General features: G+C 45.1%; 1 protein-coding gene across 2 annotated transcripts in view; it reads right to left on the bottom strand.

The window, feature by feature from the left end:
* Positions 1-14,334: 14,334 nt before the first annotated feature.
* txndc16 (thioredoxin domain containing 16) overlaps positions 14,335-17,813 on the bottom strand; it is a 24,064-nt gene continuing 20,585 nt past the window's right edge. For both annotated transcript variants that reach the window (XM_079734802.1, XM_079734803.1), the window contains one exon: positions 14,335-17,006. In XM_079734802.1, the coding sequence (XP_079590928.1) occupies positions 16,804-17,006 (203 nt within the window). In that variant the 3' untranslated portion in view covers positions 14,335-16,803. The remainder of the gene's footprint in view (positions 17,007-17,813) is intronic.

The following is a 17,813-nucleotide window of genomic DNA, read 5'->3' as shown; positions in this document are numbered from 1 at the left end:
GGGCCTTTTGTCCCTGGCGATTAAACTCACGCCTTCATTCTCTTATGCCCCCATCGATTCACTCACCATGCGGCCTCATGTGACCCCAAGCTGGGGGGCTTTGAGCCGGTCCACTTCTTTTTTTTTTTCAGTTTTCACGCATTCCCTCTCAGACACGTTGACGCCTCCCAGCTGCGTTCCCCCCAAGGGCGTGTGTCCTGGACGCCGCGGGCTCACGCGTCTGGTTTATCTTGGTAACCGACATGTAAAAGAAAAAACCGAGGTGGACAAGAAACAGACCGGGATGTCATGAACAAGGACACACTATCAGAGAAGGGAGAGATCAGAGAGAAACAACAGCAGATAGAGACAAAGAGACAAGAGAGTTCCAGAGAGAATGAAATGCGCACTGAGGAAATAATGATTAAAAAGTTAAAACTATTAAAAAAAAGGGAATTATTGATGTTGTTTATTCCAGCGGTGACCTTTGGCGACCTGCAGTCTCTGTCTATATCATAGCATCTTCTTTCCTCATAATTGTTTTACTATCGAGTTCTTTGGAGATATTCGTTGGAGAGTGCTTGACCTAAAAGGGGTGTTGGTGTACTCTCCCTGGGGTTCGGGTGTTCGTCAGTGTCAAGGTCGCGCAGGAACAAGGCGTTGGAAAGGTCACTCACGGTGGATATGAATGGAAATGGAAAGCCCAGATGTTCGTTGTGTGACCAGTGGGGACGCAGAACAGATTGACTGGCTGAACTGGGAGATGGGGGGGACGGTCGTCTTCACAACAACACTGTTTAAGAATTGATTGGAGGGTGTGGGAGCGTATGTATGGTTCTGACTGTAAAGAGCCATGTCAGGAATTGCATGTACACATAATGTTAGTTAAACTGTTAAACTGTACTATTGAAGCAGATGTTTGGATATGGAACTCTGCTGGAGGGTTGAAGAGCAAATAAAATGTTAGGTATAAGCAATTTTAATAATGGGCCAAAATATATATTCAAAAAGCATGTGTCAGACATGCACATCCACACTCAAACCCACATTGCATCTGCACAGATACACACACACACACACACACACACACACACACACACACACACACTGCATCTATACAAATACACTAACTGACCCACACACTCACAAACGCACACACTGCATCTGTGCACAGCACGCGCGCACACACACGCACACGCACACACACACACACACACACGTCGCCGCCGGGCAGAAACCTGTCCCAGCCCGGGGTAAGAGTGTCCGGGCTCTCGTTGATCACCCTCACTCCTACGCCCACAAGCAATTGCGCTCCACACAAGTTTACAGATGTCCAGTAAACCCTCTTTTCCAGACAAATCAAGCTATTTATGCCATCAATTTCTTCCCATAATAATGTTTGCTTCCCATGATAACGACATTACTCATCTCGTGAAAACGTCACTCCCAAATCATTTAAAGTATTTATAACCTCCAGCTGATGAGAGAACAGGACATTCGCAATTGGTTGGACATAGTTATCTCAGCAGAACAACATCGGGCATCCTGTGATAGTGTCTGTAAATAACCGGATATAATCTGGCAGAAGACTAAATGGATTTGTCATCCAGAAAGGCAGATCTGCTCAATATCATTTATTCATCACAAATGCCCCCCCCAAAACACACATACACACACACACACACACACACACACACACACACACACATAAATGCACACGCAGGCACGCACACACACACACAAACAAATACACACTCACATATAAGTGAGTGTTTGTGTGTGTGAGCGTGTGTGTCCGTGTGTTTGAGATATTGATCAGTATTGTAAATGATGTACGAGTGCAGAAGGTTTACGCCCTTGAGAAACGGCAATCGACCCCTCGAGGCACAAGCCGCTAATCAATCTAACTTTATTATACAGACCGTAGATAAATCACTGTATGTGGAGCAGCATGCTGAACTCTCTCTCTCTGTCTCTCTCTCTCACACACTATCACCCTCTCTCTCCCTCCCCCTCTCTCTCTCACACTATCACTCTCTCTCTCTCTCCCTCTGTCTCTGTCTCACTCTCTCTCCCTCTCTCTGTCTCTCTCTCTCTCTCTCTCTCTCACACTATCACTCTCACTCTCACATTATCTCTCTAACTCACTCACTCACCAACACCTTGACAGGTCAACTTCATCTAAAGTGCCGAATAGAGCAAAGCTACCTTCTATTCTTGGGTTCTGATTGGGTCTCCCATGTTTTGATAATTGGAAGTCCTAACATATTGAGTCCTCACACAGTCACACATATTCATATATTCACTACGGTTGAAACAAAACTGTAGTGCGAGTCAGTACAATATGCAAACAGGGGAAAAAACAAACTACAACAACAAAGCCAAAGCAAATTGAAACCAGCTCAAAGCAAAAGTGAACAGAAACAGCGAAACCAAAATAACACGACAAAACAATGACAAAGTATAGAGTAGCCGACCCCAGCAGGGCTGATTAACATCACCAGGCGATCTGCACACCACAGGGGCAGCCCATTGGCTGGTGTTGGGGTCACGTGACAATGTGACGTGGTTCTGGTTCTCCATTCAGACGTCCCACTCACATCTCAACCGGGATCCAACGTGGCCCACGCAACACGTCAGATTTGTATCTGCTATAAACTGCGTGAGTGTTCCAACTCTGATCACTGCTGCTCCCATTCGCAAGCCTGCGATGACAACCTGGCCAGGTGTCGTTCTGGAAACCTATCAGCAGACAGACCACGCCCCCGTTCACACACGTAGCCAATCACCTTTTCCCAATGATCCCAATTTAGTCACACTCAAAGCGGATGGATACAAACGGAGATAGACACTGTGTGTATGTGCGTGCGGGGCACCTGTGTATGTGTGTGTGTGTCTGTGTGTGTATATATGTGCAGATGCAGTGTGTGTGTGTGTCTGTGTGTGTGTGTATATATGTGCAGATGCAAGGTGTGCGTATGTGTGTGTGTGTGTTTGTGTGTATATGTGCAGATACAGTGTGTGTGTGTGTGTGTGTGTGTGTGTGTGTGTGTGTTGGCACATACTATGTACACACACATATGTACAGACAACTTTTAGTGTGAAAGATGATATTTGCAAACAACCCCGATTGTAAATAAATTTGTAAATTCCCCTGTTAAGATTTATGTTACATTAAGGGAGGAGAGGAGAGGATAGGAGAGGAAAGGATGGGAGAGGAGAGGAGGAGAGGAGAGAAGAGGGGAGGAGAGAGGAGAGGAAGGGAGGAGAGGAGTGGAGGGGAGAGGAGAGGAAGGGAGAGGAGAGGAGAGGAGGGGAGAGGGGAGGAGAGAGGAGAGGAAGGGAGGAGAGGAGAGTAGGGGAGAGGAGAGGAGAGGAGGGGAGGAGAGAGGAGAGGAAGGGAGGAGAGGAGTGGAGGGGAGAGGAGGGGAGAGGAGAGGAGAGGAGAGGAGGGGAGAGGGGAGGAAAGAGGAGAGGAAGGGAGGAGAGGAGAGGAGGGGAGGGGAGGGGAGAGGAGAGGAGAGGAGGGGAGAGGAGAGGAGGGGAGAGGGGAGGAGGAGAGAAGAGGGGAGGGGAGAGGAGAGGAAGGGAGGAGAGGAGTGGAGGGGAGAGGAGGGGAGAGGAGAGGAGGGGAGAGGAGAGGAGAGGGGGAGAGAGGGGAGGAGAGAGGAGAGGAAGGGAGGAGAGGAGAGGAAAGGATTGAGGGGTGAGGTGCTGGGGGTAGGAATTGAGAGGAGGGAAGAGGAAAAATGAGAGGAAAGGATAAGGGAGATATATTAACTCCAGGTAAATATGTTATTGTTCGTGAAGTAGGTAAATTCGTCCCCAGTATATCACATGATTTATGGGCCCATTTACAGCCTTTAGACTCCTCATGACTCTCTCCATATTCCAGCCCCTCTCTCCTTCTGCAACGACCATCTCAGCTCTCCTCTTGGTCTTTTAAACACCTTTCCCTTCTTCCTTACCAATGCAGAGAAGTTCAGGATGCTGACCATACTTCCAGGCTGTTCGTAACAAAGCAATCACTTGACAATTCGATAAGAAGCCCCAATTAGCCAGAGCAACTATCAGGTGCATTTATTTGGAATACTTAGGAGCAGGAGTTAAGGCTTTGATCAAGGACATACATGTATGTCCCGATGTAGTCCATCAAGGACTACATCGGGGATCGAACTAGGAACCTTGGAGTCGACTTGGAGTCAACACACTAAAAATAGTGTACATTGTGACGTCAGATTGCAATCACGTCTCTATTTTGGAAGTATAGAAGCACAGGAGTGTTATTGGTAGTAACAGTGTTTTGGGTTATTGCTCAGTTATTAATCTTGAAATGATTTATCATTATGTTGTTTTTGAAACCGCCCCAGCGTTTTTCATGCGTGGCGGGGCATTGGTTCTGGTATATTTCCGTTGATTTAGGATTTTACAGTAATGCAGCTCTCTTGAGTCCTCTAAATATGGCCGAGTATCACCATCCAAAAAATCGAATGAAGCACTCTGATGTCCAAGCCCTACACTAGCCTTCTCATAATGAGGAGGTGCCAAGTCTGTTAAAAGGCATTCCACAGGAATGCCTTTTAATTAAAGAAAAATAGAAACAGCTGTGAGAGAGGGGGAGAGAGAGAGAGAGAGGGAGGGAGAGATAGAGAGAGAGAGAGAAAGGCAGAGAGAGAGAGGGAGAGAAAGAGAGAGAAAGAGAGGAAGGGAGAGAGAGAGAGAGAGACAGAGAGAGAGAGAGAGAGAGAGAGAGAGTGTGATGGGGAGAAAGAAGATGGAGGTGACTAGAGAAAGACCAAAAGCAAACAAGATGGTTCAATTAAAAAGACCCATCCCTTAGGCCCATGGGCGGCCAGGGTAAACACACACGGGGACACACGCTATTACTTATCAACTTATTATTACAGTGACCCTGACATAAACACAGGCTCACATTCCTCTGCCCAGTGACCTACGGTACAGTGCGAAAGCACTGTCCGCCAGCATCCTTTTCTTACACAGCCCCCCCCCCCCCCCGTTCATGGTACATTGGAGACATTTTGGGCACACACGCATGACTAAGGTCGTAGTAAGTAGCATGCGGCACAACACTACCTGACATTTCCAACCTAAAAAGATATGTGCATATATTTAACAGAGTTTAACAGACTTTAGTTGAAGTCTAATCGACGTATCATCGTGTTAATACCATCGTGTTCATCCTAGTTTCCCGAACAGTCTTGACATGCACTCCCATATATCATGCTGTCATTTATGATGTTGACCGCAGAATAGTCTCAAAATTTAGGAATTTGCGCCTCAGGATGTTTATACAGCCACTATGAAGGATTCTTAGGCTGATTATTCTGTTTTTCAAACTTGTCTACCCTCGTTTTTATGACATATGATATTCCCGTGTCTTGTCTTCATATTGTTCGTTGTTTTGATGCTGTCTGTTTGTTGAGGCTGCTGCCTGTCTCGGCCTAATTTTGAACCTCAGTGTGCCTGCCTGGTTAAAAACAATCAACAATATTTGTATTGTCTGGTAGCTGCTGGCGTTGGCGTATGAGCCTCAGCGATGGTTGTGGTGGAACCAGGAGCAAATTGAGCTTCCATTGCAAGTAGAAACATCTGCTACTGGGGCAGAGGAGGGACACAACCACTGTACTGCCAAGCTTGTCCTCAGTATTTTCAATTGCTGAAAATTTTCTGTGACTTCAGTCATTTTCCAAGCCGGCCTCGGGATTCGAACAGGAGACCATCTGATTACTAGTCAACGTCTGTCTGTTTTCCGGGACTCTGCGGTGTGCGTCTGGAAAACTACCTGTTTTTTTTTATTATATTGGCAGAGCTGGTGGTTGAAGTACAAATGTAGAAAAAAAGAATAAAGGGATATTGAGGGACTTAGGGATACCATTGAAAAACAATGGACTTGAAGGGCGAGATGGAAGTTGCAAGGACGCACACACACACACACACACACACACACGCATGCACTTGCTTTCCTAACATCTGCCGCTCTATTCATGGGTATTGTGTTTCTCTTCCCAGAATTGTGTGGCAAATCCAATAAAACAGCCCAAACACCCAAACACCCATGCAGAAACATCCACACAAGACACACACCCACAACCACATCCACACACACACACATAAACACAACCACATTTGTTTTTTCTGTCGCTACGTGTTAATAACTCTCTTACACTCTGACTCACAAACACACAACACTGACACACACACACACACACAGAATGGATCCTCTAGACGTCTGGATATTTTAACATTAATCATAGCAATAAAGTGCCCATTAGTGTGTGTGTGTGTGTGTGTGTGTGTGTGTGTGTGCGTTTCATATTTCTTGGCAATGACTGTATGTCTAAACTTATCCTTTGCTCCACATCTTAATTTTCCCACCCGGTTCTATATTATTTCACATTCAATATCCATTGGAAAACACATCCAACTCAACCGAACATATCTTATGTTTCACTTTTCTATTGAAAGTAATTTGTCTTCACCTGGTGGTCATCTCTCACTTGAATGTAATAAATGTAATTATCTTGGAAGTTTATACACAAGGTGGTTTCGTTAAAGCTAACCCTTTATCTCCCTTCGCAGTAAACTCAACGTCAAAAATTAAATGTATATTTTCCAACCATGTGAAAAATGGCCATGCGTCTATCACAAAAAAAAAAATATATATATATATATATATATATATATATATATATATATATATATATATATATATATATATATATATATATATATATATATAGGGTTCCATGGCAAAACCAATACCTTAACCATAACAGTAATGACAAATGGCTCAGTGTGAGCGTGTGTGTGTGTGTGTGTGTGTGTGTGTGTTGTCTGGCTGTCCAGCAGACCTACCCACAAAGTAATCGGGGCACTCCCAGTGACTGGAAAACCACCTCCCTTGGTGATGATGTCATCATGGATGACATCATAGTGGATGCCAGAAAAGCTGTCTTGTTGTGGGTGATATTTGGGTATGGTACTGAAGTACTTTTCCACTCACACGAAAACCAATATTGCGGTAACTGTAACATGTATTGGGGTAAGGGGGCAAACATATGTTAGATAATGCTTATCAGTGTTAGCCGAGTGTAGCTCGCAAATCATATACCATCATTCATACATATGTTCATACTTATTGAGGACATGTCGAGCCATTCAGTTTGTGCATTTAAAAACATCAACCCTCAATACAAAAAAGTACACATTGAAGCGAAATTCTACCTTACCTATTTTCGCTAAAAATCTTCATTGGAGCAAACCATTGCTATATAAGTCTGCACTACATTACATTCAATCTGACTTTCGACGTGAGTTTCAAGTGAGCAAGGGTTGAATCTACACCTCATGGAGGGGGGAATTTACAACTTTAAATCCATTTAGCTAACTAGATACCGTGGCTAGCTGCCATGTTTTGCTGAAGGATGATTATACTGAGAGACAAAATAGTCCTTGGAAACAATGCAAAGTTATCAGGATACGTTCTTTAAACATCTGATCTGATGACATCGTTAACCTCAGATTATCCCAGGACTATTTTGACCACATTTTTCATTTCTCAAAGATAGGGTTTTCCCAAAGACATCAGATTTGCTTAGCATTTCCTTCGTGAAGAAACATCCAACAAAATAGTTGTTGTGGTCATTCAGACCCAAGGGGTGCATCCTCAAACTTATATTTTAATAAATAATAAATCCTACATATTCAGAAATGACATAGCCCTGTGTACTATACGTGTGTGTGTGTGTGTGTGTGTGTGTATGTGTGCGTGCGTGCATGCGTGTGTGTGTGTTTTCCCAAGCCAGTGCTGCAACATGACCACGTCCTCCGCTGGACTGATGTAGTAAGACTCCCAAAGACACCGAGATGACATCACTGTCGGACACTCACCATCCCCCTTCGTCTGCTGGCGAGACAGGAAGTGACTGCTACCGGTCCCAATAGTAATGTAGTATGTCAACAGTCATAGTCGGTCACACAATGGACATGAACTCTGCCATGTCTGGATACCAGACAAACAAATCTTATAGATGAGACGTTTTTACCAAGTATGAATGACTATTCTGGTGAATCTTCTCAAGAGATCCGGCCTCATATTTTCTGAATTTTACTTTAAATATGACAAGCGGTGTAAAAGCCTTGAGTTAGTGGCCATTATTATAGGCAATATCGAGAGAGAGAGAGAGAGAGAGAGAGAGATGTTTAAAGGAAATATAATTGTTCGATACTATACATATAAGGAAAGTATAATTATTATCTTGCCTGTATGCTATCTAAATTAAAATAAGTGTAGAAAGTCACCAAAGATTGACTCACCTATTTATATTTATTTATTTATATAAGCCTTAGCCTTAGCCTTAACTTTAACCTTATGCCACCCATAGTGTATGATTCTCAGGGACCTTTCTGAGAAAAGCAGGTTCCAAGTTACGGTCTAAACTCAGTAATGCGTCACGAGAAAGCCCCTCCGTACTTATAATAACAATCTACCTACACATAGAGGAAGTGGAGAAAAGCCAATTGTATCACTTGTGTCGGATCATGAGGGAGCCTCTCACCTCAAGCGCCGATTGAATCTAGAGATAAGGGGAACTGTGGCCTGCTAATGGAGGGCCCTGGCGTGATGCTATAGCCTGGCCCTCAGGCCCAGGCACAAGGGGCCCTCACCCAGCTGTCCCCCTGAAGGCACTGATGGAACTAAATGCGTGACGCACTTGTTTTTATGAGACAAGATGATGAGGTGTCTCTCACATGTTTTAGAAAGAATATATTCACTGTGTTGAAAGGGAAGACGCCTTGAAAACTCCTTCTGACTCTCCTTCCTTGCTCCTTGAACCAGCTCCGGATTGCATGCGGGCAAGATTGATTTGAATACCTACTGTAATAGTTTCAATATTATACTTTATAATAATCCTCAGAGTCTTACCAAGTAGAACACTTCTACTACAACGACGAGCCAACACAAACTCAAACAAATGTTGTGTTTCCACGAAAGGAGAGAAAGACAGAGAGAGAGAGAGAGAGAGAGAGAGAGAGAGAGAGGGAGGGAGAGAGAGAGCTATGTTTAAAGGAAATATAATTGTTCGATACTATACATATAAAGAAAGTATAATCATTATCTTGCCTGTATGCTATCTGAATGAAAATAAGTGTAGAAAATCACCAAAGATTGACTCTCACCTATTTATTTATGTAAACCTTAGCCTTAACTTTAACCTTATGCCATCCATAGTGTATGATGCTCAGGGACCTTTCTGAGAGAAGCAGGTTCAGAGTATTGTCTGATATGAGTTCATCAGGAGGACACATATTGTAGTTGTGGTGAGAACTATCAGAAAACGTTGACTGTTAAGACAGTTACTTCACCACAAACCTTTCTCTCTCTCTCACTCCCACATGCGCACAAACACAATAAAAGAGGTGCCCACTCAGCAAGTGTAAGAGGGATATATGTGCCAAAAATCCCCACTTATGCTAGCGTGCAAAAGTGCAGGTGGTAACCCTCCACACACACAAGACACAGACACAGACACACACACACACACACACACACACACACACAATAAAACAGGGCTTTGTGCCACCTCTGCAAGTATAAATGAGTCTCATTTGCGGAAAACCACACTTATGCTAACGCAAGAAATTGCAGTATTAAAAAGTATTAACCCTCCACACACACACATACACAAACAGAAACACAGACGGCCCAGCCGATTGTACTTAAAGTGAAAGCATGAATTAGGCTAATGTAACCACCAGAGTCTGAAACAGGAAGCCCCATCGTGCTCCAGCCTGTGTGTCAGACGCCATTAGGCCGCGGCGAAAGCAATAGGACCCCATTTCCCCTATAGTTTGTTTCTATCATCTTCTCTTTACCGTAAATTGTATTCCTGCTAGCACACACTCACCGGTTGCCGTTCCAGTCAACCTACTGTAATTCGTGTTTCCTGTCGGTCTGCATTTTCGCTGTCATTATGTCATTAAGGTCTTACATTATAATTAACACGTAACAATGCCAGTTGCTACGCATTACCTAGGGGACTTTAACTGGGTTTCTCCAGACAAAGGACCAGGGCAGGTCAACCGGTGTTGAAACTGGTTTATTGTAAGGTGGCAGACAATGAAACAAGACCTGGTGCTCCACTGCCATGCAGGAATTCTCTCTCTGAGTGTGTGTGTGATGGCAGGGGCCTCTACGAATAGTCAAATCTCCTAACCCTTATGCTTCCTTTCCCTAACCTTTGTGGAAAACGTCATCGGGTCAAGGAGTGATGAAACATAGGAACATAGGAAAAGAAAGCACTCTTTAAAATGAATTAGACTCCACTTTTCCTAACCGACGTCATTGCGCGACGGCGAGTATTGCTGACCTCTAGCGTCTCTAAAGTGAAACTACAGTTTTCCGAAGTTGGACTACAACAAGGACTCTTTCGATCCATGCGTTCTTGTCGTATTAATTTCAATCAGGTCGTCGCCAACAGTGAGAATCACTTACGTCGGACTTGGCCAACGGATATTTATATATTTTAGGCCACTTGAATCCCAAAATGTGGAAAAAAAAAAAAATTGTGCTGCAAGTGCCAGTGGCCAAGAAGAAACCTGGTGTTTCTGTGGCCAGGTTGAGTTTGGAAAGATGATTTTGTGTGACAATGCAAAATGTCATATTAAGTGGTTTCACTACTCGTGCATTAATGTCAAGGTTGCACCAAAGGGAAAATGGTATTGCCCAAAGTGCCAAAAGCTACCTAAGTTTGAGCCAAAAAAGGGAAAGAAACCTTTGAAGTAAAAAAACAAAACTGTATTTTTTAGTGGACTGTTGTGAAGTTACGCACTTCAGGCACTTTGTTTTAATGTTGGTTAAAACAATATTTAATTTATTTAGAAACGTGTACCTTTTTTGAAACTGTTCTTTAAATATTTTTAGCGTTTGGTTTCAAGTTGGTGAGATTTTGCAATGCTATACTGACAAAAAAAGTTGTAAAACTCAAATTACATACAAAATTATGTTCCCACTATAGTATACTGTATATACTATAATTTATAGTACTGTATAGTTTATAAGCTATCTGTTCTGATAACTGTGTGGTTTTCCTTTAATAAATCTGTGTTCTGATGATAGTGTTATGTGTTCTCTTCCACAACAATACATTAACAAAAACTGTAAATTAACAACCATTTATAAATAATTTTAGGCTATATAGTCTTTTTATTGACAAAGTGCATATAAAAATATTCTTCAGTCAAAATCAACAATGGATGGGCAAAGGTTCACCAGAGCACAGCAGACAGGTGAACAAAGCTGGGTCATCAGTCTCAGAATCATCAGTCTCTGCAGCAACTCCAGCACCAGCATCAGCAGCAGCTTCTCTCAGTCTCTGCTGGGTTCTATTCCCACGACGGCTGTAGCGTGATGATGTCCCAGCTTTTTCAGGAGACCTTTGCTGACCTGTCATTCCGACAGATGGCACCCAATCTGGGTCATCCTTTTGATAAAGGTCAGACCTTTTACCTGGAATACAATGAGAAATACAGCACATTGTAGCTCTACATTTTAAGAACTGTGTTGCTACTGTACTAGGCTATTAAATATGATCCTAATCAGATATTAAGTCAATAATGCAACATAAAAACATGTCACTTACCTGACAAGAAATGGGCCGAACAAATTCGGACGTTGTCCAGATTTTTGCCACGTAGATCCTGGTTCAGCTTCGCTAACCACAAGCGCCTCCTTTCCTCTGACAACTTTTGGCATTGTTCTCCTTGATTAGTTATAACTTTTGGCAGTCTGTAATACTCCAAATGTTTTTCGCGGTCTGACCGATTGGTACAGCCAAAAACACGGCAATAATTTACCATTTTCCACTAAGATATTCGGGATCTACTGCGGCGTGCGCTTTATTTACCTTGGCGTGCGGTTTATTTACCTTGCCGTGCGGTTTATTTACCTTGCCGAGTACCTCCAACATGGCGACTGCCGGATTGATGACGCGCTGATGACGCGCCGTGAAAACCCTCTATACAAACATTCAGCCACGAGGAGAATCAACCTTTTAGATCGAGCAGAAATACTTTTTAATGTACAGTTAATTAAATTTATCAAGGGGCTGTATTTAAAGCTACAAAAAGAATACGGCCGAAACGCACCAGACTTATGCAGTTTCACCAGAAAATCGGCTCCGTGTGGACGGGGCCTCAATGTACAACACATGTGCAGCCTCACCCAGTGCCAGAGTTCAATCAACGTGACTGGGGCCAGGTGAGCCTGCCACAACCAGCCATCATCCACACATATGGCCATAGCCAGCTACGAGGACACCGAGGTCCGGACCTCTGTAATTTTTGTAGCGATAAAAATAAAATTCTAACCTAAATACAAGTGTATACCAAAATCCCCAAAAATTGTTTGAGGACTACTCAGAGTCCGAGATGAGTAAATGCTTGATTCAGTTGAGACTCGTTACTTTGTGTCTGCCGTGTGACATTTGTTGGTGCGTGCGCATGCCTATTTTTCAAACCCTGGCTACGGCCCCAAAGTGAATAGTGTGTGTGTGTGTGTGTGTGTGTGTGTGTGTGTGTGTGGAGGGTTACTACCTGCACTTTTGCACGCTAGCATAAGTGGGGATTTTCCGCACATATATCCCTCTGACACTTGCTGAGTGGGCACCTCTTTTATTTTGTTTGTGCGCATGTGGGAGTGAGAGAGAGAGAAAGGTTTGTGGTGAAGTAACTGTCTTAACAGTCAACGTTTTCTGATAGTTTTCACCACAACTACAATATGTGTCCTCCTGATGAACTCATATCAGACAATACTCTGAACCTGCTTCTCTCAGAAAGGTCCCTGAGAATCATACGCTATGGGTGGCATAAGGTTAAAGTAGGTAGGGGTTAGACAGTACAGAGACAGGTCATTATGGAGCAGGTAGGGGTTAGACAGTACAGAGACAGGTCATTGCGGAGCAGGTAGGGGTTAGACAGTACAGAGACAGGTCATTAAGGAGCAGGTAGGGGTTGGACAGTACAGAGACAGGTCATTAAGGAGCAGGTAGGGGTTAGACAGTACAGAGACAGGTCATTAAGGGGCAGGTAGGGTTAGACAGTACAGAGACAGGTCATTAAGGAGCAGGTTGGGGTTAGACAGAACAGAACCAGGTCATTAAGGGGCAGGTTGGGGTTAGACAGAACAGAACCAGGTCATTAAGGGGCAGGTTGGGGTTAGACAGAACAGAACCAGGTCATTAAGGGGCAGGTTGGGGTTAGACAGAACAGAACCAGGTCATTAAGGGACAGGTTGGGGTTAGACAGAACAGAACCAGGTCATTAAGGGACAGGTTGGGGTTAGGACACCCCCTACAGGTTGGACTGTGGGTATCGGGGACAGAACCCAGCATCTTTTTCTACTGGGAGTCAAACTCCCTAGCCTCCTTTCTAAAAAGAAAAGCCTTTGATTATCCAATCATTCAAACACAAACTCGACACTTCTCTTTGATATTTCGCCCCTGCTACCTTGGCCCGTATAGAGTGAATCAAGAACAACTGACACACCGGTACAATGCACCCACCGCTTTTTTCATGCCCACTCTATGACCAAATGTCAACAAGGCGTTTTGTGAATCAGCCGCTACGGGCTTCCGTTTTCACCCCCTTGCGGAGACAACATCTTAGTCTGAGCTTAATTTCTTCTAGGAAACCACACTGTCTCCAAGCCAACTTGTGCATTCACTACGTGGGCCTTTTCCAAATGACACATTTGACCTGGATCCTTCCTTTGAGTGAAATGAACCCACGGTTGTAAAAGCTACATACATTAACACTTTCATTAAGCAGACACTTTTATCCAAAGGGACTTACAATAAGTATATTTGTTAGAAGAAAGAGAAACAATATATCGCTGTCACTACATTAAAGCTACTGCAGAATAGGCTAGTGGAAAAGAAAAAGAACCAACTGAAACTGGATCTCTACTTACTATTCGTTACAAAATCTTGCTACCATTTAAACGAATAGTTTCTCTGCGTTTCTTCAGTGTGTGGTTGAGTTGATCGTGGGCGTAAGCTGTAAAGGTAGTGGGGAGAAAGCTTTTGTGTATATAATTACAAGTATGCCATTTCTTTGTTGGGAATGGGTGCCTTTTGTGGTCCAAGGAAGCATCGTAAACAAGATGGCTGTCGGCGCGTTTCAGCTCTCTCACCACATAATACGTGTCTCATCAGCTTACTCTATAATGACCAGGATAATGATAGCCTGGGTGAGTGAGTGCTCGAGTAATGAGATGAAAGACCACTTACATTTTATTTATATTATATAAATTATATCACATAAGTGGTGGAGGTGTGGACCGTTGGCAAAGACCACTCAGTATGACATGAGATTCAGCTATAGAATGGACGTTGTTAATAGGGGGATGATACAAGCGGAGGTGACAGATGGAGTGAATTACGCAGTCTTTAAACATTGTTGTCGCTGACAGTTTTTCCACAAACAAAGTACTACAACCTTTATTTGAAATGTCTTTTGTCACATATACAACAATCTTTGGATAACTATGACATTGGAAAAATAAGCAACTTTTGAGCTAACTATAACGTCAATATTTAAATAATACAAAAAAAAAAAAAAACAAATGCACATACCGTCAGTAATGTTAATTCCAAAGAAATTATATACATTTTGGTTTCATGATTTGGAATCAAAGCTCAATGTGTTGCTAACCACTGTGTTGCATGCATGCAATATATTATTCACGCGCATATATATATATATATATATATATATATATATAAAATTCAGACTCAACCGTAATTGATTGGGACAAAGCAGAGTAACATAAGCCCAGGGTTTAAACCCTGACCGTGACTAAAAGTGACCGTTCCAGCGAGACGTAATCACTTGTTTACACCCCAGAAAACGCCTTGGATACTGTGACTGCAGACCTTCATGGAAAGTAGCATTGTTGTGCCAAAACGTGTCCTTTCAAGAGCCGGAGTGCATTCATTCCCATCCTACACAAGTTTCATTAACTGCTGCAATCTGCCTCGCAAAACGGAATAACTTTCCGAAGCAAAATATGAAAACCTGCATGACAACTGTCTATTTATGCATCTTGTTCCCAAACATCATCATACAACCACAACAATATTGTATTCAAAAGACCAACAACAATGAAGCAACATAAACACATCAATCAAAGGATTGATCAATGTGAAGTCTGTCCCGACCACAATCCTCCTGGCTTATTCTGTTGTTAGTTCCACAGACCCACTTTCTCTACAGTGCTGCCACATTTGAAACTATACCCAAGGGGGGAGCGACAGAGAGAGAGAGAGAGAGAGAGAGACACAGAGACAGAGAGAGACAGAGACCGAGACAGAGACAGAGAGAGAGAGAGAGAGAGAGACACACACACACACACACAGGGAAACAGAGAGAAGAGAGAATCAAAGTATAGAGAGCATACACGAAACACGCACAAATAGACAGACAAAAGAGAGAGAGAGATACGAGAGAGAGACAAGAGGGACAGAGAGAGATAAACAGCGTGAGGGACAGAGACACACACACGAGAGGGAGAGAGGATAACAGTACTGGCCTCACATGTAGGCTGACCTCCTGCAGCGTTGGGTAGTTACATAAGGAGGTGAGCCTGGATCTCACCAAACACAATGGAGGACCCCCCACACACACACACACACACACACACACCCAGGTCCGCATAACAGGAAGTGGCTTTTGATAAAACAACAAAATCGTAAAAAGTGGGTTTCTGTCGCTCAGGCAGTATAGCTCGGTAGCATGTATGTCAGCCAGCAACCGCACAGGAAGGTCACCTGTTGGATTGCTAAAAGTGCAGAGCAGTTCCTCAAATGAGACCCAATGGAAACTGCAAACAGCTCTGGGATTGACTGTGTGTGTGTGTGTGTGTGTGTGTGTGTGTGTATGTGTGTGTGTGTGTGTGTGTGTGTGTGTGTGTGTGTGTGTGTGTGTGTGTGTGTGCGTGCGTGCGTGCGTGCGTGCGTGTGTGTGCATGTGTGTGCATGTGTGTGTGTACCGTTGCAGACAGTCTATGCAAGAGTCTAAGTGGTTGGACTGGACCAAAACCAAACCTCTGCGAGTTTGATCCTCAGTGGCCTCAGCCTACCTGCAAGCAGCGCTTCAGCCCCCCGCCCCAGCTCTCTGCTAATAGCCCATCTCTGTGCTGGCCCTGAGTGGCTCCGTCTGCAAAATGTCCCCTAAGGGGCCGAGTGTTGGATTGAACTCAAACCTAAAGTGCTTGGAGTGATCATTACCGTCCATTTAACCAAGAAGAAGAAAAGAGGGGAAAAAAAACAAGGCGACTCAACAGAAACGACGTGAACGTGTTCGCCGCGATCACATTACATGAAAAAAAAGATAAATGTGTTGGTGGCTCAAACTTTTAGCGACACGGGTTAAATTTCATCCGTGGTCCTGTGCTACATGTCAATCTCCTTTTCTGCAACGCAATGACCTGTCTCTCTTCATTGTCCTGTCTCTCTCTTCACTGTCCTGTCTCTCTCTCCCCTGTCCTGTCTCTCTCTGTCCCCTGTCCTGTCTCTCTCTCTCCCCTGTCCTGTCTCTCTCTCTCCTGTCCTGTCTCTCTCTCCACTGTCCTGTCTCTCTCCATTGTCCTGTCTCTCTCCCCTGTCCTGTCTCTCTCTCCCCTGTCTCTCTCCCCTGTCCTCGCTCTCTCCCCTGTCCTGTCTCTCTCCCCTGTCTCTCTCCTGTCCTGACCATAAAAGGCACCAATAACACTGGATGAAATAGCCCAATAGAACCAGTCTGGTCTCAGAGCTCAGCGTGCCACGGGGGACGGGGGGATTGGGCCCCCCGCTCTCCTCCCCTCCCCCCCCGCCCGCCTCCCTTCTCCGTCTCCCCCGTCTTGACCCTGGGCGAGGAGGGCCGGGCGTAGCCGGGGGCCTCGTGGTCCATGACGGACAGGAAGTCGTACAACGGGGCGGCGGGACGCCAGCCGCCATCACCCATCGTTCCTTTAGGGGGGAGGGGAGGGAGAGGGGAGAGGGGGAGGAGAGGGGAGGGGGAGGGGAGGGGAGGGAGAGGGAGAGGGGAGAGGAGGGAGAAGGGGGAGGGGAGGGGAGGGAGAGGGGAGAGGGGAGAGGAGGGAGAAGGGGGAGGGGAGGGGAGGGAGAAGGGGGAGGGGAGGGGAGGGAGAAGGGGGAGGGGAGGGAGAGGGGAGAGGAGGGAGGGGAGGGGAGGGAGAAGGGGGAGGGGAGGGGAGGGAGAAGGGGGAGGGGAGAGGGGAGAGGAGGGAGAAGGGGGAGGGGAGGGAGAAGGGGGAGGGGAGGGGAGGGGGAGGGGAGGGGAGGGAGAAGGGGGAGGGGAGGGGAGGGGAGAGGGGAGGGAGAAGGGGGAGGGGAGGGGAGGGAGAAGGGGGAGGGGAGGGGAGGGGAGGGAGAAGGGGGAGGGGAGAGGAGGGAGAAGGGGAAGGGGAGGGGAGGGAGAAGGGGGAGGGGAGGGGAGAGGGGAGGGGAGGGAGAAGGGGGAGGGGAGGGGAGGGGAGGGGAGGGAGAAGGGGGAGGGGAGGGAGAAGGGGGAGGGGAGACACACATGTATGATTGACCGTAAACTCAGAGCGGTGGCGTGTTGTCACCCCACAGCGAATGATTTAAGACGGGAGCCCTTGGTGATTCACTATTTTGGTGAACACTAAAATAAAAGAATCGAATAATCATGCTTACGTTATAACCGCTGGAGTGTTTCCGAAATGGACACGTTTTCGATGAAAAAGAAACGCACCCTAGACCATGGATGCTTTCTGAACTGATCAGTGATGGGCC

This window comes from Pollachius pollachius (genome assembly GCF_949987615.1).
Source record: "Pollachius pollachius genome assembly, chromosome: 4".
Taxonomy (NCBI): domain Eukaryota; kingdom Metazoa; phylum Chordata; class Actinopteri; order Gadiformes; family Gadidae; genus Pollachius; species Pollachius pollachius.
The sequence above is the reverse complement of the archived record's forward strand: the minus strand, read 5'-3'. Positions and strand labels throughout refer to the sequence as shown.